At 44.4% G+C, this 25,006-nt stretch overlaps 5 protein-coding genes across 5 annotated transcripts; 4 read left to right on the top strand and 1 right to left on the bottom strand.

Moving 5' to 3' along the window:
• Positions 1-2,326: 2,326 nt before the first annotated feature.
• On the top strand, positions 2,327-6,253 carry H6S33_009901 (uncharacterized protein; the record flags this gene model as incomplete). Its single annotated transcript, XM_044841331.1, has 1 exon — positions 2,327-6,253. The coding sequence occupies one exon, from the start codon at positions 2,327-2,329 to the stop codon at positions 6,251-6,253; it is 3,927 nt and encodes a 1,308-aa protein (XP_044687428.1).
• A 51-nt stretch (positions 6,254-6,304) lies between these two features.
• On the top strand, positions 6,305-6,613 carry H6S33_009902 (uncharacterized protein; the record flags this gene model as incomplete). Its single annotated transcript, XM_044841332.1, has 1 exon — positions 6,305-6,613. The coding sequence occupies one exon, from the start codon at positions 6,305-6,307 to the stop codon at positions 6,611-6,613; it is 309 nt and encodes a 102-aa protein (XP_044687429.1).
• A 1,514-nt stretch (positions 6,614-8,127) lies between these two features.
• H6S33_009903 (uncharacterized protein) lies at positions 8,128-11,366 on the bottom strand (the record flags this gene model as incomplete). Its single annotated transcript, XM_044841333.1, has 6 exons — positions 8,128-8,194; positions 8,267-8,799; positions 8,904-10,304; positions 10,446-10,642; positions 10,701-10,990; positions 11,053-11,366. 6 exons carry the CDS (start codon positions 11,364-11,366, stop codon positions 8,128-8,130), a joined length of 2,802 nt encoding a protein of 933 aa, XP_044687430.1.
• Positions 11,367-12,853: 1,487 nt separating this feature from the next.
• On the top strand, positions 12,854-14,901 carry H6S33_009904 (uncharacterized protein; the record flags this gene model as incomplete). The annotated part of the gene is made up of 5 exons (XM_044841334.1): positions 12,854-13,854; positions 13,918-14,026; positions 14,099-14,218; positions 14,444-14,715; positions 14,775-14,901. 5 exons carry the CDS (start codon positions 12,854-12,856, stop codon positions 14,899-14,901), a joined length of 1,629 nt encoding a protein of 542 aa, XP_044687431.1.
• A 7,358-nt stretch (positions 14,902-22,259) lies between these two features.
• On the top strand, positions 22,260-24,758 carry H6S33_009905 (uncharacterized protein; the record flags this gene model as incomplete). The annotated part of the gene is made up of 11 exons (XM_044841335.1): positions 22,260-22,350; positions 22,418-22,618; positions 22,719-22,962; positions 23,032-23,190; positions 23,278-23,324; positions 23,465-23,602; positions 23,664-23,699; positions 23,774-23,907; positions 23,999-24,074; positions 24,135-24,261; positions 24,317-24,758. Coding segments are annotated over 11 exons (1,695 nt in total), but the record flags the coding sequence as incomplete, so codon positions are not given.
• Positions 24,759-25,006: the final 248 nt, after the last annotated feature.

The raw sequence follows: 25,006 nt of genomic DNA on the forward strand, positions 1-25,006 counted from the left end.
CTGAAGCCTGCGATTAGCTAGGTTTTATTAAATCACGAGGTATCTGAGATATTGGTAGGAGAATCATATATAGCTGTTCACATAACAACCAAGGCTCAATTGGTGTGTGGTCGAAAAATGGCACGAATCGTATACATTTTCATAGATCGATAGAGGTACTCTAGATCAATCTGGCAATTTCGTTATTTAGAACCCATTCACCAATTTAGGGCTGGTTTTCAATTCCACTGGAATGTGCATGTGGGCACCTTTAGTCCAACTATTGATATAACAGCCCTATGATTGAGAGTGTCTTCTATTAGCATTGTTCTAGAATATTTTACAATCTTTCTTTGGTCAGTTATTCAAGGCTATTATAACATCACTTTTGCGTTTATATACTTGGGCCAAAGATTGATCAGCTCCTATCTCAGTTATTCGAATTATCCAAAACAAGCCACAGAAATCTAACACAGAGCCAATATATCGATCAGGGATACGTCATTTGATACGTATACATGTCAACCTGGATTGACAAATTGTAGAATACCGGGGCGATATGTAGTACAGAAAACCCCATTTTAGTGCAACTGCATGTTAATGAGACCGAGTAACGTTTCAGCACGGGTGCTTTGCAGCTATCTCATGACTCCATACACAGTTTACTTGGACAATGTCCTTTGGATTGGCAACAGCCATTGGCATGTGGAACAGCTGTACAGATAGGGTTGACAGCATCTTGTGCCTGAAGGGGTCAATCATGCCGACCCCTCTTTTCTGCAGCCTTCTGATCAGCAGGGAATAACCACCATTTCCGATACGCTCACTTTAAGCTAGTGAGAGCTTTTTGTAGCGGTGCAAGATTTATGAGCTTTCTGAAAACGACACCCGGCTGGTCAAAGGCTTCAGGGGTGGGGGTAAGGAGGTTTCGGGAATGGCCAATTACAAACAAATAACTGGTAAGTAGACTTAGGATTATGCATATGGTATTCTACTTTGAGTATACGAAAAGTACCGCATGATTTTGATCCACTAGTGCATACTAATACTAAGGATTTTCCCTAGCTTTATCTACTATAAGTAGAGCAGACAATAAACGCCACTCGTATATAAACATCACGAAACGAAACAAGGCTACGAGAGTAGGTTACCGCTATACATGGAACTCCAGACGTTGAGATTCTTCTGTATTTATTTTTCATTCTCACGAATGTCTCGTGTTAATTATTAACAATAATCTCTTAGTCTTGTATTTTTAGACAATAGGCCTAGTTAGCCAAGACCAGATATGGCCGAGTGAGAATTCATGACTGATGTCATGTCTAATATGTATTGTCTTTACTCTCTGATGTACACTCATTCAATCTGATTGGTCGAGAGAGACAGAGGCAGCTTAGTAAGCACGACACATCAAAATTCTGAGCACGATTGAACGGGGCCGAAGGTCCCCCATAACTGTGAATTGGAGAGAGTAGGAGGTAGAAGTGGGAGGGGGAGGGGCCGAAGGCCCCCATTGAAGACCTTTCACAATTATTGAACACTTGATACCCATAATCCAAAGTACAACTCGCGGTCGCGAGGTGGGCCACTACTAGTGTTATGTAACACAAAAGTACCTACATGTACCCATTGAATGCATGAGTGAATTGTTCTCGTGCTTTGACATGAACCCTAACCCACACATACTAGAATGACCTGCACTCAGTCCGGCATCAATCGTCAATTAACTTAATTTAACTACAGACACAGGTGCAAAAGTGCAATTCGATATTGCTTTTAATTACAAAGTGCTCTTTGTTCTTGGAAGTTCGCCAAGATTCTATTTAAGGTAAAATAAGCTCTTGATGATGCAACATTGTTACACAGATGTAGAAGCTGAAATGCTGCTCCAGGCCAGTCTATATCTATCAAACCCCGCGTCTATATAGTACTAAGAAAGGATTCAGTCAAATAACGTTTTCCTGGTCAGGAGCCCAAAGGATCTGTAAAAATATGGCATTGCAACATCGGTTATGTATGGTAATTACTCATGTATAAGGGATGACTCATAGTTGGAACAAGGAGGCTTAGCGCTAGGATTATGTAATCAGGGGATCACGTGGTACTAAGAACTATCTGTATATAAGGAGTAAGAAACTCCCATAGTTGTCGCTGAAACTCAGCGGCGCAATAGTATCTTCTTTGCACTATAAACATATTCCTCACAAAGGTCACGTGTTCAAACCCTCCTCAAGTCGTCTATTCTCCCACACTCCAATTCACAGGTTATGAGCCCGGATTCTGCCAAATAGAATCCGCACTACACCATCGCCACCTCGCTTAACTCAACAACACTTCATACAACATCATGCCTTCAGAAGGAGAATCGTCATCCAAGGCTGCTGAGATCAAACCCTCAGAGACAACAGCTACCAGTAACATTCGTCTCAAGTTTGATGGACTCCCTAAATTACAAGGGCAATCCAACTATCAAACTTGGGCGAGTGCCTGGAGGATAACATTCGACGCTGTAGACTGGTGGGAAGCGTTGAGCATCGAGAACCCTGACGAGAATGACACCGAACTCAGCAAAACCGAGATAAAGAAGGCTCGCAAACAAATGCACAGCCTTCTCATCTCTGCTGTATGCGAAGAAATACAACCAACAGTCGTCTCCGCCGAAAATGCATTCTACGCATGGAAGGCGCTCAAAGACCTCTACGATCGTGTCTCACCCAACACCACGATCACCCTCCTCAGCCGCGTCCTAGACACGAAGATGCAAGAAGGCGGATCACTGACCGAGCATCTCGCGACCTTCGATGCGAACTGGAATACTCTCAAGTCCAGATGCCAAAGCGCAGACCACAAACTCGCTCAGGCTCTTCTACCCCTCACCAAATCCAACGAAGCCATGGCGGCATTCCTCCTAAGTTCGCTACCAAAATCGATGAGCAACGTCGTCGATAACATCCAGACCAAACAGGATGTTACCTACGAAGACGTACGCCAACGACTACAGAACCTGGACGAGGTAGCCCCTCAAACAGGGAACAAAGTACTCCATACCAGGAGTACCACAAGCGACAAGGAATGCACCTGGTGCAAGAAAAGGGGGCAGCCTTACAAAGGCCACGAGTACACGGAGTGCAGAAAGCTCAAAGAACAGAACAAGAACAGGAAAGGAAGGAGAAAGGACAACTCGGCATCGGTTGTAGTAAATGACTCTACAACCACTATCTGTATGGTACGCCACGACATCTCCCAACCCCTTACTTGGATCCTTGATTCTGGAGCGACCTCTCACGTCACACCCTTCCAAGACCAACTCATCAACATCCGACCTCACACCGGCAATGTCCGAACAGCTGATGGAACCAACCACGCTGTCACCGGAATGGGAAGCGCTAGTTTCAGCTGCCACCTTCCCGATGGAAGTAGATCTTCCATACTCCTCACCGATGTGCTGTTGGTCCCAACCTTGGGAAATGTGGGATTGGTCTCAGAAACCGTGCTCGACAAAAAGGGATTTAGAACGGAGTCAGGAGGAGGAAGCAAGTTGGTTACAAAAGAAAAGAAAGGAATAATTTGGGCAAAATTGGAGAAGGGACTTTGGAATGTACAAGTAGTTAGCAATACAGTTCGTTTGACCTCTTACGATGAATGGCATCAAGCGTTAGGCCACCCTGCGACACTAGAAAACTTGTATCACGACATTCAAAGGCTGCCTCCCAAACCAGAAAGTTTCCACTGCAGTCAATGTGCACTATCAAAAAGCGTACACAAGAAACCTGCACCAATTAGTACTAGATCCAAACGACCATTCGAACTAATCCACTCAGACCTATCTGGAAAGTTCAGTATACAGTCACAAGGGAAAGCTCAGTACTATATGTCCTTCATCGATGATTACACCCGCTTCGCATGGATATATCTCCTGAAACAGAAAGAAGACGCAAAGAAGGCCATCAAGGACTACGTTACAAGGATCGAAAAACAGTATAGCACAACAATACTGAGATTCAGAACGGATGGTGGTGGTGAATACATCAACAAGGACATAACGAACTACTTCGATTCACAAGGAATAGTTCATGAACAGACTCCCCCATATACTCCTGAATCTAATGGAGTTGCAGAACGATTCAACAGAACGGTAACCACAATGGTCAGGTGCATGATCATGGACCATCCTAAGTCGTTATGGGGAGAAGCATACGCAACAGCTGTCTACCTTAAAAACAGGCTACCTCACAGTACGCTTAAGGGAAAAACCCCCTTTGAAGCCCTGAAAGGAACTAAGCCAAGTATACAACACCTTCAACCATTCGGCAAAAAATGCTATGTCCACATCCCAGAAAACTCTAGGCCAGCAGGAAGCAAACTAGCACCCCGAGCGTATGAAGGAATCATAGTTGGATACTCAGACAGTGATAAAATATACCGTATCTGGATAGGAACACAACATAGGGTAATTGAAAGTCGGGACGTCACATTCCCCCCTCCTGAATCAGGGGAAGTCTCAGTGGAACTCGACTTCATCCCCAGCCTGAAACCAGAAACGGCAAATGCACCATCAGACGACGGATACGAATCAGAAGACAGGTCTGATCCAGAACCCGAGTCAAATGCAATCAAAGAGAACCGTACAGAAATGCCAGGATTGTTCCCGGAATCACCGGAACTGGTTAGAAAACCACCACCGGCTACACCAGACAAGGGAAAACAACCTGCCGTACCTATGGGACAACCGCGAGACCCAAGAGACAACTGGGAGAAAATTCCAGCACCAGTCGTACCATTCAAAGGCTTCAAAGGAAAACCACTTGCGTCAACGACACCCAAAGGTACACCACCACAACCTCCAAAACGATCAGATCGAATACGCCAGCGAAAAAATAGAGAAATTGAAATGGAAGTACGAAGGAAAGAGTATGATGAGAAGGTAGTAGAACAACAGAAGTTACTTACGAGTTATATCGAAGATGTGAAAGAACATGGCCCAGGAGACAAAGCCACTGAACAAGAATTAATCGATCAATTCAAAGAAGACTTCAGACGTTATCGGGCTGAGTTAGACTTGGAATATCAAGACATATCCAAACTCCCCCCGAACTACCAAATATACCTCGTAACAGAACCTTCCACCTTCAATCAAGCTATGCAGAGCGACGATCAACACCTATGGAAAAAGGCGATACAGACTGAGAAAGACGCCCTTGACAAAGCCCATACCTGGGATATTGTCAACAGACCATCCAACCGAGCAGTAGTCAAAGGAAAATGGGTATTCAAAGTGAAACACAACGCGGACGGAACAATCGAGCGGTACAAAGCAAGGTACGTTGCTAAAGGCTTCACCCAAGTACAGTACCAAGACTACGATGAGACCTTCGCCCCCGTTGCACGATATGATTCTCTACGACTCCTACTGGCACTAGCTGCACACAACGGTTGGATACCACAACAAATGGACGTCAAGTCAGCCTTCCTGTATGGTGTACTCAAGGAGGAAATCTACATGGAACTGCCTGAAGGCTACAGGCAGGACAACAAGGTTTGTAAACTTCGAAAATGCATATACGGACTAAAGCAATCACCCCGTGAATGGTATGCTTGCCTAGCAGACTCCCTTCAACGGAAAGGATTCGTCCCAGCCAAATTCGACCCATGTGTCTTCATACATAAGAACCACCATCTATACATATCGGTGTATGTAGATGACATCATGATATTCGGACCCGACTCCCCATTCAGAAAAGAAATCAGACAACTACTCAAGGCAGATTTCGAATGTACGGATCTCGGTAACTCGAAGTTCATACTGGGAATAGAAATAACGGTAACCAACAACGGTATCACACTATCACAACGCGCATACATCAACAAGATCCTGGATAAATTTGGAATGAGTAACTGCAAACCAGTTGGCACACCACTCGAACCGAACCTCAACCTCCACAAAGGTGAACCGGAAGACCAAATCGAGAAACCAACTGAGTACCAATCCATAATAGGATCACTGATGTACGCGAGTATAGCTACCAGACCTGATATCACCCATGCCGTTACCGCTCTCTCCCAGTACTCCTCATGTCCAACCGAGGACCACCTACGAGCAGCCAAGCGAACTCTCCGTTACCTCAACGGAACCAAAGACTGGAACCTGTTCTACCCGAAGGGGAATACTAGAACACTCGACGGATTCTCAGACAGTTCCTACGCTTCAGACCTAGATGACAGAAAATCGTTCTCAGGATACGTGTTCAGACTAGGGAAGTCAGCCATCAGCTAGAGAAGCCGGAAGCAGAAATCAGTCGCAGTCTCAACAACAGAAGCCGAATACATGGCCCTGTCTCTCGCAGCTCGACAACTGGTATGGATTCGTAATGCCTTGCTCGAACTCCAACAACAATACCAGTACTTCATCCACGCCGACAACACAGGTTCTATTGAACTCTGTCGGAACCCACGCATCCACGACCGGTCCAAGCACATCGACGTTCACTACCACTACACACGTGAACAACTCGAAGCCGGAACCTTCGAAATCCTCTACGTCCCTACCGAAGACAATGTCGCGGACATAATGACCAAAGGACTACCAAAACCAGCTCACCAAAAATTGTCAGAATTGATACGATGTGGCAAGTGAGGGGAAGTGTAAAAATATGGCATTGCAACATCGGTTATGTATGGTAATTACTCATGTATAAGGGATGACTCATAGTTGGAACAAGGAGGCTTAGCGCTAGGATTATGTAATCAGGGGATCACGTGGTACTAAGAACTATCTGTATATAAGGAGTAAGAAACTCCCATAGTTGTCGCTGAAACTCAGCGGCGCAATAGTATCTTCTTTGCACTATAAACATATTCCTCACAAAGGTCACGTGTTCAAACCCTCCTCAAGTCGTCTATTCTCCCACACTCCAATTCACAGGATCAGTGCGATTACTGGTACATTCTGAGTCTCTAGACTTACTACATATGTCGAGACTTCTAGCGCCGGTTTTTAATTGCCTTATCCTGCCCATCCCGAGATCTTGTCTTGTCTCTCCCTAAGCCTCAAAATCTAGGCTTGGTCTCGAGATAACTTGTTTCGTATGCGTACTCGTCACCAGCCGCGCGCCAACTAACATACATCATGAATACCATATTTTCCAGAATCCAGTTCTTAATGTCATAGAGACGATATATCAGTAAATAAGAGGCCGCGGACGGAGGCGATTGGTAGAGAATATATATCACCGAGGCATATCATTGTATCACAAGGTTGTAGAACAATGTATTCTGTATTAACTTTCGAAATCAGGCCGAGTGCTCATGGTTTCGATTTGCAATATTTACGTGGACCTTAACACTAAAAAAACGTTTTTTAGCTCTGCCCTACCTCGCAAATAGTTTCCTGAGTAAAGATGTAGATCATCTAGAGAATACCTTGCGTAATTGCGGCCGCAAAGTTAACGGGGGATTTTGATCTGGCAGGCCATTGTCCTATATGCATTAAAATATTACCAAGCTTCCATGTAGTTGAGCCGTTGCTGTGATACCGCATCAGAACGCTAAATGGGTTGCCCGAACCGTTTTTTATATTACAGAATCTCTCGATAGACCTAGCCACTCGGACAGTTAACGTAGAAAAGAGATCAACGTTATAACCAGCTTCTGTACCTCTTCTCCAACAATCCTCATTGACTATCCGAGTGAGTGGGTGTTCGAGTGGCTAGAGAAGTCTTCTAATTCAATACCCTATATTTGAGCAGCCGTGGTTTATCTTACAGGCGCACTTTAGAGTGATAACCTATGAATACAGCATTATGCCTTCATGAATTATCACTCGGTCTTACGACCTGCGAACGCTTCCCCTAAAGCTTTTATTTTAGTCTAGGTTGTCCATCGCTTCAAGAGTAATGATTCAGTTTGACCAGACACGGTTGAACTAGTAGTTTGCGTAGAAAGTTGTGATTATTATCCTATCACCACCAGTTTCGCCCCTACTGTACAACGCTTGCAAATATTGGAGATACAAATTTACTCATTTATCATGCAGCGAAAAGAAAAAAAAGAAAAAAACAGGTTTTTGAAAACAAAGGATATGTTTACAATAAATTTGAGAAAAACCGTTCGAATTTGAGAAATAATACTACGCGCCGCCACACAAATAACTTATACCTCAATAGGTTTCTCGACTTGATCAACCAACATTGTCTCAATTTTCTCTTGTCCTACTTGACTAGAAAAATCCTACTTTTAGCCTTCTGGCTTAAATGACGGGTTAATAATAGGAGTAAGAGTAAGGACCTACGTAATCTCTGTGTTCACACCCTCACTTGCTGGACTAGCCGCACTCTCGCTCACAACCTCACGCGACTCAGTGTCTACATCGACACCTCTTGGCCTAACCTCGTCCTGCGCATCTTTCTCGGCTCCCTTCAATACAGTCTCAGGATTTGAACCGTCAACCAACGGCCCTGCAACACCCTGATCCGCTACAGGAACGGCGGATTCCTCTGAAATCTCGTTGCCAAATTCGTCGAGAAGACGAATGCGTGTTTCATAGCGAGTATGAAACTCAACTTTGCCTTCAAGCGCCTTCACTTGTTCTTCGTCTAGGAGATTTCCATCTTGATCACGGTACTCGATCCTTTCTTCCGAGGAGACTACTTCGCCCGCATCAGCAGCTTGAATTGAGTCCTTTTTAACAACAACAGGTTCTTCAGCGGGTTTGTTGGTGACGGCTTCCTCGGGAGCTGAAGAAGATGAAGAGGCCTGTAGAGGTGGGTTCGAACTCTTTATGGCTGACTCATTGGGCGACATGATAACATTATATTCCTCATACTGCAATTGTTAGCTCTGACAGCCCAGAATATGGAGGGGAAGAGGGCACATGCAGTGTTGTGAAAGGTGTTACAGTCCCAATCCCATGAATTGAATAGTTTTACCCTTCTACATTCGCTCTTGGTCCAGGTATTTCCATATGCCAGTGGGGCGTACAAGCCGAAAGCGACAATGCTGAAAGCCAAGAATACCACAGCAAGAGTCCACCCGGCAATCGGCTTCTCTCTTAACTTCAATGTGGCAATCCTTGCAGTGATAAAATCAAACACCTGGCACAATGCGATGATAGCAAAGTACAAAGCCGGGAAGTAATGGTGTAGGAAAAGTTGTCTCTGCATGAGGTAAAAAGGGAAATAGTGGAAAGCCCATCCTAAAACAGCGACGCCAATCTCAAAATCGAAACGGCGGAAGTTATTGACAGAATAGTCGTTGTAGCCCCTCTGCCACCTAAGCACTGCGAAGGCTTTAAACATCGCGTAGATAACAATTGCAGCAGTCGATGACCACCAAATGACTGGGTTACCGATGAGGTAGACTTGTCGATGTTCCTTGCCCCAAAAGTTGATTCCACGCTTCAATATCGGCCAGCTTGAAGGGCGGGAATCCCAAGCATGAGATTCTACAAGTCCAGCATTGGTACGCCACATAACTTTGTTGAGTTCCCAGAATTTACCAAAGAAGCCAGGATTACGGTAATTGACACGCTCAGCATCCTCGCCCAATTGCGGATGTTCATTTTGCTCAACATACCATACGCTGTTTGGGAGAGTTGCACCCTTCGCGCAAGTGACCTCTTGCTGCTCGTAACCCCAATCTGGGAGTTTGACTTTGTGAGAGAAGAGAACACACCCAGTCAGGGTATGAACGAGCTTGAACTTGGTCTGAATAGTGCGGAGTCTTCTTTTCGCCTCAGACCCTTCAGAGAGGTGCTTGATAATCTCAACACGGAAGACATCATTTGCATCACCTTCAAATCCTTTGTATCCATAGGCTGAAACCTCGTTTTGCCATTCCGCTTCGGTAACTGGAGGCCTGACGTCGTGCGAATGCAAGCGCCGATCAGTAGGTGCATGATACAACCTAATCAGGGCACCATCCTCGATCCAAACTGGCGGAGAAATCGCATCAAATCCAGAGATTCCTTCACCTCCAACAGGGTTTGTCTGGTTCTCAACGGTCCAAATGTTATTCTCATCCTTGTGTGGATATAATGTAATCTGCTGTTGCTTGGAGCCAGTCGGGTACATGTGGTTGTGCGAGTGAAGATAACCACCTTGGGTGTTATGGTGCCTGATAGAGACACGTGAACCAAAGGCAACGTCGGCAGGGACGCTGTGCATACCCTTGGAATTGAGGGTAGCCTGGAATTCCGAAGACATGAAACCGTCACCTTCACCAGGATTACGGAGGAGCATAAAGTGGATAACGAACATGGACATGTAGAACACGACGGGGACGATGATAAGACAGAAAACACGAGCAAAGAAGTGTTTAAACCAAAGGCGCTAGAATTAGGGTCAGTGGTTATGCGGAAGATATTATGGGACAGGGAGCTTTACGGGAGTGATATTCTTGGTATCACCTAAAAGAAACCATAATTGGAGAACAGTCAAGCTTCCAACCCAGGCAATTGTAAACAAACCAACCCACTTCACGCTGACAGTAGCCCCAAGACCCAAACCAGTCATAGTGAGCCAAAACCACCAATTGGGGGAGAACGCTCTTGAGATGCCTTGTTCATGGATGTTGAGAAATGAAGTCCAGGCAAGTGCTGTGGCAGCAGTAAAGCTAACCAACGGTGAATCCAAGAGAATAAGACGGGACTGCGTCAAAAGTCCGTTCTCTAGTGGCACGTGTCAGTCTATCCATCATATATCGGCTTCTCTGAACTTTTTACTGACCAAATATAATAAATCCGGCGCCCAAAAAAGATGAAGCTGTAGAGCAACCAGCTGCCTTTAGGGTTAAGAACATAATAGGAACCACCATGATACCCAAAACAGCGGGCAACATTCTCATTGCAACGTAGGGGACTCCAGGTGCAAGATAGTCCTTTCCAATCTCTTTAAAATCGAAACTTCCGTCAAATCCAGCCAGCCAGCCTGCCAGTGTGATGAGCATCTTCGCGAGTGGAGGATGTACGTCCATGAAGAACTTTCCCTTGATATACTTTGTCGCAAATCCACCAAAGCTAATTTCCGTAAGTTACTGTACAATGGTTACGAGTTATAATAGCTTCTACTTGGGGCTTACTGGACTTCATCAAACACAACGCTAGTTGGTTGGTATATACGGAATAACCGTATACCAATTGCTACAACCGTCAACAGGGCAAGGAGCTGGAAATCCGATGAGGGGAGCATCAAAATATCATTGTCTTTGACTTGGTATTTCTTGGTCGAGACATCTCGTTTCAACGACGGTGGGAGCACAGAGACTTTAGAAGCTGTAGGCGGTGCTTCCTCAACAACTTTCTTGGCCTTTCGACCAGGCGAGCGACTTCTGGAGCGAGATCGAGAACGAGAACCCTTTTCGTCTACTGCTAGACGGGGGTTTTTGGGAGGCATGTTTGAGTCAATTCGTATGTCTGTATTAGATTACTGTATGATTATTTGGAAGGTAAGATATCTCCAAAAGAAGAGGTGGCTGTCGAGCCTGTGCGGATGTGTGACTGTGGCAGGGGGGTGGTGTATACGACGAGAAGGTGTCGCAAGTTGCAACTACAGTATCTCTGGTTGATACGAATGACGAATAACGGAAATAAAGGGGGTGTGAATAAAGAGTCCAATCGATGGATCAAATGATGTGGGGCGAGGGGATGAAGAAAAAGGAAGATGTTGGAGAAAAGCTCTCCTGCAAGGGAGAAATATTGAGTGAGAGAATGAATGGAGAAGTAGAAGAAAGGGATGATCACAAGAAATCTACGTTGAGCTGAACAGGCCAGATGTTCGAATTGGAGGCTCTACTGAATGCAGCTATTTTCCCACCATAGCAACGACGGGGATAGAGAAGGCGCGTCTTGTTTTCAGAGATATGGGAAATGACAGCATAAGATGGTAATCGACAACACCATGCATGTGATGGCCCGATATTGAATAAAGAAACGCCAAATTCCAATAATTGCGGTATCCAATGCGGTGTAAACAAGATTACGACTTTTCTACAACTCATCAAACAACAAGTCCTGCATCTCGAAATTCAATATTCTGATTGATGGCATTACCCCCTGGCCATGGCCGCAAAGGCCCTTGACCTACATGTAAGTACATGTGGTAGTTACATGTACCTACACTGTCTAAGGGGTCTCTACCATGTGGTAGGCGAATACATGACTCGAACAATTCTTTACAGCACATGTAAGAATTGTCGATTTCTTTTGCCAGCGTCTAAGTACTGCATCGGACTTTGCTGGAGGTGGAATTCTGAGTTTTGTGGTCTAAGATTTTAAAACTCTAGTGTTGAACCCGAAAATCTCGCTTAATGCCGAGGGATGCAAAATTCTGTGGGCTGCAGCCCTTCCGGGCCTTCTAGGCACTCTAGTCTCTATCCCTGAAGACCTTTCCTATCCCCTTCAGGTTCTGCATCTCCACCATTATTGCCTACAATACTCTGCTCCTCTTCCTCTGGTTCTACCTTTGGAGTGTTTCGTCTCTCACTCAAACATCTGCCCACATTCACCTCCAGTCATTCTTTTCTCCGCTGTTTTTTTTTTTTTTTTGATGTTGAGAGCACCTCAATCCCTCACAAACTTCTCCCAATCCCATTCAACTCTCCCAACCTCCTCTGCCCCCCCCTCCCTTCCCATCCCACGTGTATCGTGCTTGCCTACTTTTATATATCAGCACCTACCTGTATGCACGTACTGCTACTGATCTCCGCTGAATAATCATTAGCTTTGTTCGTCATACAGTTCTCCCCTCCATATCTGCCCCCCTCTCCCCGTTTCTTTTTCTATCCCCTCTTCGATATCCAAAGCTCTTCCCTTTGTATCACCTGACATCTATTCTGTCGCTGAGAATTGTCAAAGAAAAATCGTTGCCGCTCATTTCAACTGATGGCCTCATCCCGAGGCTCCTCCCCGCTGTCGCCTAACTTTCTCCACGCCGGTGGCGGTCTTCCACTTTCCCTTCACGAAATCCACGAGGATGGTCCTGACCATGGTACTCATAGCGTCATCTCTTCTCGTATGACCGATGTTAGCGACAATGCTTCCGACATTATGGGCCTTGCCGAGGCTCAACAATCCCAACATGCCTCGTCTCGCCGCTCGTCATTACAGCCTACGCTAGGTCAGACACGAACTAGGGTTTCAGTCAGCGAACCTAAGCCAGATGCTTTCTCAGGCTCCCGCCCCAGCACTGCTATGTCGAGTTCTACAGCCGGGATAAGAGGATGGTCGGGTGCTCCAGCGTCGCGGAGAGGTCTAGGTTCAGTTGGCGGGAGTGTAAGGGGGAGGCCGACATCATCAGCATCGCGGACACATGCGCCATCGTTAACAAGCAACGCCTTCTATAGGCCTATGAGTTCGGCGAAATTGCAAGCGCAAAGAGGGAAAGTTACGGAGGAAGATGAGGCGGAGCAAAACAGGATACGAGGGTTTGCGCAGGCTGCGCAGTCACCAGAAAGGCCGCCCATTTTGGGGCTGTCGATGAATGAACCAATTGCACACCAGCTCAAGCAACAAAGGTTAAGCGACGATCGTGGTGGGTACGGGCAGTCTGGAAGGTCATTATCTCCAACAGGTCACACAGCGCAGTCGGTAACATCCGTATCGCCTTTACGTACAGACTCTGGGAGGATGAATGTGAATCATGCGAATGGGGTAAATGGGACGCCACCACTACCGCGATTAGATTCATCGAGTCAGGGATCTGGTGAATCAAAAGAAAAGCATCAGAAGCAGAAACAAGAGGACCTTGGAAAGAATTGGCAGTATTTCCCAGGAAACACAAGTTTTTGTTTTGGCGGGCGGTTTCAAACAGCAAATGATGTGCCAATGAATATTCTGACAGCTATTTTGATCTGCATCCCGGTGGGGCTATTTTTTGGTTACTCGTAAGCTCTCTCTTTATCATTGGCTAACATCGAGTGAGATTGTATGAACTGATTGGTTGCTAGGGCGAAATGGTTATGGTTCAATGTATCACCGGGGTTGCCAATAACTTTTGCATACTTGTTTGCACTCTGTATGTCATCTTTCATCAAAGCCTCCGTCTCGGACCCTGGTGTAAGTTTTCCCGATGGACCTATGTCCATACTCCTAGCGATAGTTTCCTTTATAAATACTGATGTGTTCTAGGTCTATCCTCGTAATGTTCATCCCCTCGAAACCGACAATGACAACGACCCCCTTGCCGTCCCTCCGCCTAACGGTTGGGCCTTAATTCGTCCCCCTAAACCAACGCAAATCCATCTTGAGGTCCCCATAAAATACTGCCGTACCTGCCGAATATGGCGCCCGCCACGTTGTCACCATTGCCGGGTTTGTGACAATTGCATCGAGACACAAGATCACCATTGTGTTTGGCTCAATAACTGCGTTGGTCGCCGCAATTATCGCTATTTTTTTACTTTTGTTACAACTGCTACTCTCCTCGGGCTATATCTTATCGCACTATCACTTGTACATCTTATTATGTGGCAGAAACAACACCGCGAGATTGACCCTGGTGTTGGGTTTCCTGACGCAATAAGACGTTGGCAGCCAGTATTTGCAATGGTGGTTTATGGAGCGGTTGCATCACCGTATCCACTTGCATTGTTTGGATACCATCTCTTTTTAATGGGGAGAGGCGAGACAACGAGGGAGTATCTTCATGGCCATAAATTCGTTAGGAGTGAAAGGCATCGACCGTTCAGCCAGCAAAACATCTTCAAGAACTTTGTCGTTGTTTTGATGAGACCCAAACCTCCAACGTATGTATTCATACAAATAAATCCAAACTCCATTTTCCCTTCCACTGACGATATTTTAGGTATGTCCAACTGAAAAATCGTTACATTCGTGGTGACCAACGCTTCGAGCAGAGGAAGATAGAAACAGACTCGCAGAAAGAAGATCGGGAGTCGAGTCGTGGCGAAGCCACAAGGGGTGGCGACTAGCTGTAGGGCCTAACTTACCTCTAGCGAACCTTCTATTTGATTTTTAATTTCATTTTACCGAGTAATGGTTTGCCCTTTCCTTTTTGTCTGAAGCATGCTGATGTGTTTTTTTTTCTTTTTTTCCTCTTTTTTTTTCTTTTTTTCACCTTTTCTTTGTTATACGCCACGTAACTTTTATATTCTATTTCTCGCTCTCTTTTCTCAAATGGCTTTTAGGAGCGGTCTTTTTTTTTCAGATTGGGTAATCATTTTCTAGAACTTGGGTGTATTTTTGGTTGGGCGCCTTGAGGCTGCGCCTTTCTGTCTTTTTCTCTCCACAGAGTGGCTTTGGTTCGGTTTGTTGAGGGGTTTACTTCTTAAGTACGGCCTGTACGATACGGTATTTAGGCTGGACTTATGCATATATTAGGGGAAATCCGGGTGTGTCATATTGATGGATCTAGGTGAATTATCGAATGGCCACCTGGGGGACTGTACAGAATAAATATGTATAACTGTAATTACTAAAAAGACACTACTATTGGTGGTTATTATTGCTATATGTATTGCGTTTTATGAGAATTTGCTTGGTGCCCGTCGTTTCTTTCCACAATGTCATTTTAAGTTTGTGTATATTTAGGGGTTTATGTAATGTTTAATCGGGAGTGAAGGGACAAGATGCTATGCACATGGAACGGAAACGAATTTGTTATTAGTACATTCTGTAATATATGATGTATGTATACCTATACACGCAATGATTACATATATGGTTTCGTATACATGTGGCTACGTACGTACGTACATGTATGTATATATAAGTACATGTAGCCACTCCGCAGCAGTGTTCATGATGACTGCATGGATTGTAACCTACTCTAGATCCAACAAAAAGCTTAGGCCTGATAACCCTGGGTATCGCAAGAGTTAGGCCCGTATACCAAGGCTTCCATGATGTTGTTTATTCGAAACTCGATATATATAAACACTCATAGTGCGCTGCTTGGCGAATTTAAGTACCACGTGTAGTACCAGCACTCTCGATCTTCACTGCTTTTCAAGAGGGTATAAATGGGTATAATACAGTTCCACTTTGTTCAGTCTTGGCGCTTTTTACATACAAAAACAGCCATCTTCATGACCATGATAGATATCAAAAATCCGGCATACCTCTTTTGGAGGTGAAGTTATAATCGATTGACTTTCCGTCACTTTTGGTTACCTTTAAGAGTGGGCGCACCATAGAATCATTGAATATTTGCCTATATACAGCCACTCAGCAAAAGTGTTCGTGATTTAGTTTAATGTCAGTGCGCAGTGTGGCGCACCCGTAATGTTGATGTTATTAATGTTGAGATTCAAAACAACGAAAAATTATATAATATAGTTCGTGACTATATATAAAAGAAGATAGGTCATTGATCTTATTCTTCATTGATCCCGGGCGCCATTGATCGCTGGGAAAGTCTTCTCTTGGGGTTTTTTTTTTTTTGATGGTCCACCACCGAAATCGGAATCACGAACACTTTTGCAGAGTGGCTGTATGTATATGTTCATAATATATCACTCGATTTCTCCTATAAATAATCTTGTTGAACATTCTCCTGCTTTTGAGTCTTGGCCCTTGTAGTTATGGATCAGTGATGAGTGAAGTTGCATTCCCATACAAATTTTAGCTACGAAAGTTCGTTTACTTATGGTAACCCGCAATACCAGTCTTATGTGGGTACGGGTATAATGTAAATACTGTGGCCATGGCATTAAAGCGTTGTTTATGATTAGGATTGAGGTGGCTGTGTGCGCTGATTGGGCATATAAAATTTCAAAACATACAGAATTTTAAATCTAGTGGGCTGGCGTTGTTGTGTATGATTGGAGAATGTCTTTTTTTGGTGGTGGCACACAGCAGGTGGCGATTTTCGACGCAGCCAGTGGTTGATACCCAAACTAATTGACCTGCAGCGCTGATCTGATCGTTGGTATGGATCGCCCTCTCATTATCAGAAGTACCTATGTAATACCTGAACGAATCTCAACCTGACATTTGATGGGTTAGGGTTCGAGTGTTGAATTAATACCGACGATACATTATGTTACCTCAAGGAATTTGACCTAGAAAATTGATTTGTGCTTGATTAGCTTTTTTTAGATGCCTTGGTAAATACATCAAATATAGAAGTCATGGTTGAGTAATGAATAGCATCGAGTGATATCTCATGACGTCACTGCCGGCATACTTGAAATGATGAATAACTTGTAGTACATACATGTAACACTGGAGCTGCGCTACGCTTAGCAACGCCCTGAAGCTTGAGCATACAGTCGACTCTAGTAAAATATAAAGAATTCGACTTATGACCCGTACTCTGCACTTGCAGCATTTCGGCTCCGCCGCTCTGGTTTCCTCTTGCAACCGTCAATTTCGAAGTATCAATTACTCTATTACATAAATTCGAGTATGAAGTAGTCAATATTAAATAATTACATCTCGATAAAACTCATAGAAAATGGGTGGATATGAGCTAAATTAAGTCAATAACTAATAAACGGAAGGACGTGGAAGAAGCTCTGTACGGGTAGGATGTCTACCCGGCCAGGCACACACATCTCGAGCTCACCTTTAGCCTAGACGCAGCTACCCTTGGATGATCTAAGCCATGAGGGAGCACGATGATGACTCAAGTAGTTACTAAGCAATGCCTAGAGTCTTGTGCCCGCTTAACCCTGAAGTAAAATGTTTGCATGTACCTTATGCTCATGTAAAAGTCCAATATATGTACTTTTATCTATAATGAGACGTACCCATCCCGACTTGAGCTGCTATATATGTCCATAAATATATCACACCAGATATATATAAGAATAGCATCATCATTAAATGCATCGCCTACATGGGTTGCACGCATGACTGCAGGAGCTGTGTATGATGATAAGAAAGAGTACGAGTAGTGGTGAGTAAGCGGCGAGTGTTAGCCACGCCAAGAGTGATTACGAGGAAAGGACACAAGTAGTCTTGGCATTGGCCAACATGTCATCAGTATGCAGTTACATGTAGTTAGGAGGGCGAGAGTCTCCTCTCCTCTTGGACAATGATCAATCAAGATAACTATAAGGAATCTATCTATTATCGAGCCACTTCAATGACTCACTGGCTAATGTTCTTACGTTATATAATGAATCTCAGCAATTGCCATTCAACTCTAAGCCGTCACAAAACACATATACTTAAGTGATCTCGGCCAAAAATCATCTCGGCTTATATGTATACATGTATATCCTCACGGGGACGATCACGTCAGAGCAGCAATGGAACTCATTATTGTCAATCGTAACGTATAATCTAATACTAGAGTGTCATTTTTTAAAATCTAATTGCCCTAAAACTGAATACTCTATTACTAGGTGATATCTTATCAAATATCTACATAGTAGTACTAGTCACAACTTTTCCCTCTAGCTGCCCACATGACGAAGTCGATGCGATAACAGATTAAGAAGATCTACCTGAAGCTCTCTCAAGAGAGATCAAAATGAAATTAATGTAGCGTATATATATCTTCGATACACCGATATAGTAGCAAATCTTTATAATTTACTATAGGCGCGATCAGATCCGCAGGCCGGGTGGACTCACGAAGAACGAAGGGGACTACTAACCACGTTCAACACAATAAGAGGTTGCAGAACACGTGACCATATACACACGTCTGTGCCTTCCACTGAAGCTGGGGTCAAATGATGCGGGAAGAATTCTGCCAGTGTGTTACTGGTGGGGTGTAAATTGGCTTTGCTCAAATTAAGTGCACGTGGTAGAGAACTTTCTGGCTATATATTCAAGAACTACATGTAAATCTCAAGGCTTTCTTATTAAGGAAGAGCATTTAGGTGATATAGTAACATATATGACCACATAAGGAAGTCTAGTCCTAAGACTAAAATTTCCATAAAAAAGTCAACTTTATTAACTCGAGAAGTTAACTACAAATACAAGGATCCAGGGGACTAGAAACGAAATTCAGTTAGTGATCAGTGATGCGAACTCGCATCAAACATAGCCACCCATCCGTTCAGAGAAGCGATAATACAACTGCAAGGCTGCCACGAGCCAGAGCATATCTATCTAAGACTATGGCCTAATGTGATCATAAACTTTGTCAGCGTAGTAATTCATTGGGCGTCATAAAATATCACTCGGTGGACACAGGTTCAAAGAACGAAGTTCAAAAGCCTAGTATCCGACCCAAAGTTCAAGCTCTCATGAAGGATAGCATGGTACTGCGCGACTGAGTTAGTGAAGTTGATGGCAAGTAAGGTTCTGGCTTGCTCTCCAGATTCAAAGTACCAACATTAGATATAGGAATGCATCGCGAAATTAGGATTTCGATGGTAATCAAGACATATAAGAAAATGATCAAACCCATTTAATATTGTCTACAATTCTTTAAACGATCGCTTATCAATAGGTACATATCATATGAGGATTAAACAAGAAAGCGCGGAAAAGCGTAATTTGCTGCTACTGCATACTTGATTTTGACTTCTAATATATGTAGTGATTCCGGCGGAATATATGGGGATTCGATACTTTTGACTATTCTCGAGCTTAAAAAAATTCTGGAGAGACTAAATGTAGTTATGACTATTGTGGCATTTGGTATCGATCGACCATCATACCAACGAGTGGTCGTCAACTCAGACCTAGCCATACTTATGGCTAAATACTACCATTGTACCGGCCTGTTATCATACCTATTACAAGCATTACCTACTAAATGACTACATGAACTGTAGTCTATAATTAACTCATTTATGATGTAATGGCCAATCTTGTTGGGTCCGTGAGACTTACTTTCACGAATTCCAGTCCTAAATGTTTTCTTTGAAGATAAGCATGGCTTTGCAGCCTTTATATAGCTAGATCTATGTAGGTCTTGCACCCCAAGCATATAGAAAGCTTGAATATATGAGGTTTCTGTAGTCATAGGCCTATCATGTTATATCCTAATGATTTTCTAGATAGCATATCTATGTTACTCTAAGAAACATAATCTCTGTTAGACACTTATAACAACTAAAGAAATTGGGACCTTATCTCGACCAGTTACTAAATTCTTAGGGTAGTATCGTGGGTAAAGCCTTGACGTGCGATGTATTTCCTGCAGACACATTTTATCTCTTTTGGCCTCTCCAATTGGCCAGTTTCGTTTGTTTCAATGATAACACCGGGAATACCCGTCCACAGGCAAGAAGCGAGTACCCGAGTGAGAACCTATGAAGTGGACTCCAATATATATATGTTTAGCTTTGGGAGGGCGCGAAATGAGAATTATCATGATTTCGAGCACTGTATTCGTCTTTTGGGTCGTGTTGTATGCCCGTTGTCAAGACGGTGGAGGATTAGTGCTCGAGCCTCGTGCATATGTGACCAGTTTCAAGCGAAACGCTTCCACCGGGGGTCCGCGGTAAGAGTACACACATAGTATAGATAATCTTTTCGTATCTTATGTGAGTGACTGGAGCTGGTGGGTTTTGAGGAGGGGAACGTTACTCGATCGAGCTGCAACCGTCTTCCCACCATCAGAAGTAGATATATCAGGAAATCAAATCTAAACCTCTCTAATCTTAAAGTCCAATTGGACAATACTTCGAGCCCTTCTTATTTCTCTGACTTGTTGAGGGTGCTCTCCGCAAGCCATGCATTTCCGGGAGCAAGTGATATCATCACTTACTCCATTCGAAACTACATGTATTGATCAACTGGACCGGCAAGTCGAGACTGTATGCAGCCCTTCGACACACAATATGATCAGATCTAGTAAAAACCTCGTGATACACAAGATTAAGATTCTCTCATTTTGGACATAGTAAGATCGTCAGAGACAACATTTCCAATCATCGAAGAGGGGCGAATAAGTGCCCATGAAAGATATTCCAAGTGCTTCTGACCGGTCGGCTCCCTGCTGTCAAGGCATATTGTGAAGAGTGATTGTAAGGGCGAGGAATATGGATTGTAGCCTTGTCTCCAGGACAGTTTATATAAGGATGCGAATTCCAAAATTGCCGAGGTGATAATATGCTGCATGCATCACCTTCGGAAGTGCACCGATCCAGGTTTTCTTGAGACTTGCGGCAGGGTGTGTGGTTGGCATGTGGCGTACGTTCTGCATCCTTCATATTTTTTACTGCAGATTTCGAGATTTACAACTCTAGCCCCTTCCCAAAGCGATACCTAATGTTTCTTTGTTGGCAAGAAATAAAAAGCAAAGTTTCGCACTCGCTGGCCAGATTAAGAAGAAACAGACATATTGACAGTTGTACTGTCAGGGATGTTACCACCGTATCGGTGTACATAGGCCGTCTATGATAACCTTGCAAATTATTGGCGTCCGCCGCGCCTGTCAAGGGATGTATCTGTTGATTGTTGTTGTACTGGATGTGGATGTATGGATCCGGCAAATGGGTGGCGGCGGGGATAATTGGGATTGGAGGATTACTTCCAGGATGCCAATGCCATAATAAAGCCTCAATTTGATTGTACCAAAAGTAGCGCATGAATTTTCCCATTCAGCCCACACCCAGGTTGAGCGTGGTCTTTTTGAGGATCCTGAATTTGTTTGTAGGTAAATATAGATGATCGCTGGGCAAATATGAATGAGGGGTGGTCTATGTTAAGAAGGATTTAAGGCAACAGGTCAAGTATTGGAGGTACAGGTCCTTTTTAATAGAGAGTAAGAGAGGTGTTAGGGAAGTAGAAGGTGTTTTATAAGGATATATTGATATTAGAAGCCATGTTGGGGATGAAGTATACTCGGAGGAAAGCGGGTTCGTCAATTGAATGGATATGGTTGAGCTCGATGGGAAAATAGATGTAGTATAGTGTACGGAGACTAGGAAGATAAATGATACTAAATATGCTTGGAGGGTGGTTGTACCATACTGTGCTACATCTCTTACATATCACCTTCGTCTCTTCTTTCTCCCACACCTCCTCTCTTCTCTCCTTCCTCTTCTTCTTCTCCTCGTCCCCTCCTCTCTCCTTCAGTCACTCTGTGTTGTCTTTTTTCTTTTTTTCTATCTGGTTGCCTCTTCCCTCCTCTCTCCCTCTCCAACTCCTTCTCCTCTCCTCATCTATTCCACCCCGCCCTTTACCCTTGGTCAGTGGTTGTATACTTTCTCATATTACACATGTGTCTTCGCGTGCTCGCTCCTTTAATCCAATATCCCAATGGTTTCCCCACAAACCTCCTTCCTCGCGGCTTGCATTCCCGTGCATCCCCCCTGCACCCCCCTCTGTCATAGCTCTTCTTAACATCCTCCTTTCCCGTACCTTCCTTTCTTCTTCTTCTCAACTCATCTGCTCCCCCCGCCAACGCTTCGCAATGGAGTGTCAACGCTGCCTCCCAAGTCGCTTTCACCGGATTCGGCAAATATTCTGGGCTCTATTGCCATGCAACCATCTTCGACAACGTCGTCCGTTGTTGATTCGGCATCTATAACCAATAATTCAATTTCGGCGACAAGTATTCCACAACTCCAGAACGAACTTCCGCCGCTGCAGAGGAAGACTCTGAAAAGGAAAAGAATGAGGGCGTGAAATTAGTAGAAGAGGAAATAGAAGATGTCACGGGAAAAGAGAATGGGTACGAAACAGTTGAAGAGGGAGAAGGAGCCCAAAGGGAGAGGGAATGGCAAAATCTGAGCGAAAATGAAGATGAGAAGGACCAAACGCGCAACACGCGTAAATTACGAGATCGCGCCCGACAGTCTCCGACAACCCCTTCCAACACAAAAACCACAAAGAAGGTTAAGGAGATCAAAACTATAACAAGACAGCTTAGATCAACGGCGAAAAAACCCCTCTTCAGCTTCAGCCAAAAAATTCGCAGACAAAACGCGTCGCCAGAGCAAGCGCCTAAGCATAATTGCTACTAGTAAGCTTTTGGAGACAACGACACCTTCAGCCCCGCGCGGCAAAAGGTCTCACGATGTTATGGCCGCTGGATCGAAGAGCGCCAACGCGAAGCTTCAAGGAAATGGCTCTCATTATGCTGCTGATGGATCTCTATTGAGAGCTAGCAAAAGGTCGAAAAAAAATCTCTCGTACAACGAGGGACACTGACGATGAGAGCTCCATTGCACGTGAAACATCAGAAGAACTACCAGCGAATTCGCAAGCGAAAAAGCCGCAGAAGAAGAAGAGGTTTGGTTAAACCAGGGGCTTTATTTAGGGCAGGGACAGGATTTGGATGTCCGAAGCGGCCTGGAGGCAAAGCAAAGAAACGGGGCAAGTCTAGTGCGGATCGACAAGCCGTACTACCATTGCCTATGTTCACGGGGTCGGTGATCATGGGATACCGTTCGGGACTTCAAACTGCCGTTCAACATTTTTGCGCCGAGTCCCTGGAAATGCGGGCCAATTCACAATTGGAAAAAGCTCAATCATAGTACATCCACCCTTCTTTTTCGGTCCTTTTTCGATTTATATAATCAAAGTTGCTGGAACTTGTATCCATTCTATTATTGTCAAGGTCAGTTGGCTAACTAGATGCCCGGTGAATCCATGTGCGTACTTGTTCGTTTGTAGATGTTTTGATTGGAGAAGCTTCCCAGTTATGGAAAAGAGAAAAAGCATCTATGGCGATGTGCGTCTGTGAAGAAGAGAAAGGCTGTGATGAAGATTGCCTTAACCGCTTGTACCTGGGTGGAATGCGACGAAGGAATTGTAATGTGCCCAATACTGTAGTAATAGGGCCTTTGCGGACCTGAAAGAGCGAGTAAAACAGGGGACAAAATTCGCCGAGGGTGTAGAGGTCATTCTGGTAGTGCTCATATCTCGTTGTTTTGAAATGGGAAGGCTCTTTTGCTGGCAATTTACTGACAAGAGGGAATGTAGACCAGGAACTGTGGGCATGGCCTCCGAGCTACGAGAAGCTTTGCGCCAGGCAGATTGTCGTTGAGTATACTGGCGAGATTATCACGCAGGAAGAGAGTGAAAGGAGGATGATTGAGGATTATAAGGATAACAATGTGAGTGATAAGCCCATCTTAGCGGTCGGACACATCGTAGACGGGGCCCTCTGGAGTTTAGCAGTTACTGATAATACCTCCAAACATGAAGAACTACTATCTCATGCTCTTCCATCAGAATATGATTCTGGATGCTACTAGGGGATCAGTGGCACGTTTCGTTAATCGTAAGTCTTTGTTCCCGTTGCAATTTGTGGCGTTTAAACACATATTAACGCCTTTGGAAGATTCTTGCAATCCCAACTGCCGAATGGAAAAGTGGCTCGTTGATGGAAACCTAGAATGGCTCTGTTTGCTGGAGATTATGGAATCGAAGCTGGAGATGAGCTCACATATGACTATAACTTCAAGTCAGTACCCCCACTTTCAGTATATTTAGAATAAGTGAGAAGCTGACACTCTCTTAAAGTTGGTTTACGGGTGTCAGTCAGCAAGCTTGCCACTGTGGAGCTGAAAACTGCCGCGGTGCTTTAGGGAAGCGGGCTGATGGGCTCCAGAAAAAGCCCGAACCCCCAGCTAAGGGCAAGAATGGAAAAGGCAAGAAAAAGGGAATAAATGGCAAGGGTGGAATCGTTGCCGAAGTCAAAAAACCCACAAGAGGAAGGCCAAAGAAAGTTGTAGCCCATGTTCAAAAGTCGGTTATTATCACCCCTAAGAGGAAGTACACCAAGCGGAAGGTTGTAGCAGCACCTGTGATATCGCCTTCCCCTGCACCGGAAGATGATGATTCCCTGGATTCCTCCTTAGATTCCGACGACGACTCAGATCACCCGACTGAGGCGTCACCTGCTACATTAAAAAATCTTCGCTCTCAGAAGCTGCTCGGCGTCGGCGCAATTACAACAAAGCTGGTAGGCCTCGTGTCACAAAGACCTATAAAGTCAATAAGACAATACGTGGCGGGAAAGGCAAGATTATTCATAAATCAGTCACCAGCAAAAAAGCAGTTTCGGCGCTCAAGAAGAAAGCGTTTGAAACTGTACTTACCACAACATCTACCCCACTACAGTTAAAACGAAAACTTCAGGTCCATTATCCTCAGCTTCTTCAGTCACCAGCGCTTCTACAGGAACAGTCATGACTAGAGCTACGAGAAGGA

The sequence above is a fragment of the Morchella sextelata genome (genome assembly GCF_020137385.1).
Source record: "Morchella sextelata strain SCLS chromosome Unknown scls_37, whole genome shotgun sequence".
NCBI lineage: Eukaryota > Fungi > Ascomycota > Pezizomycetes > Pezizales > Morchellaceae > Morchella > Morchella sextelata.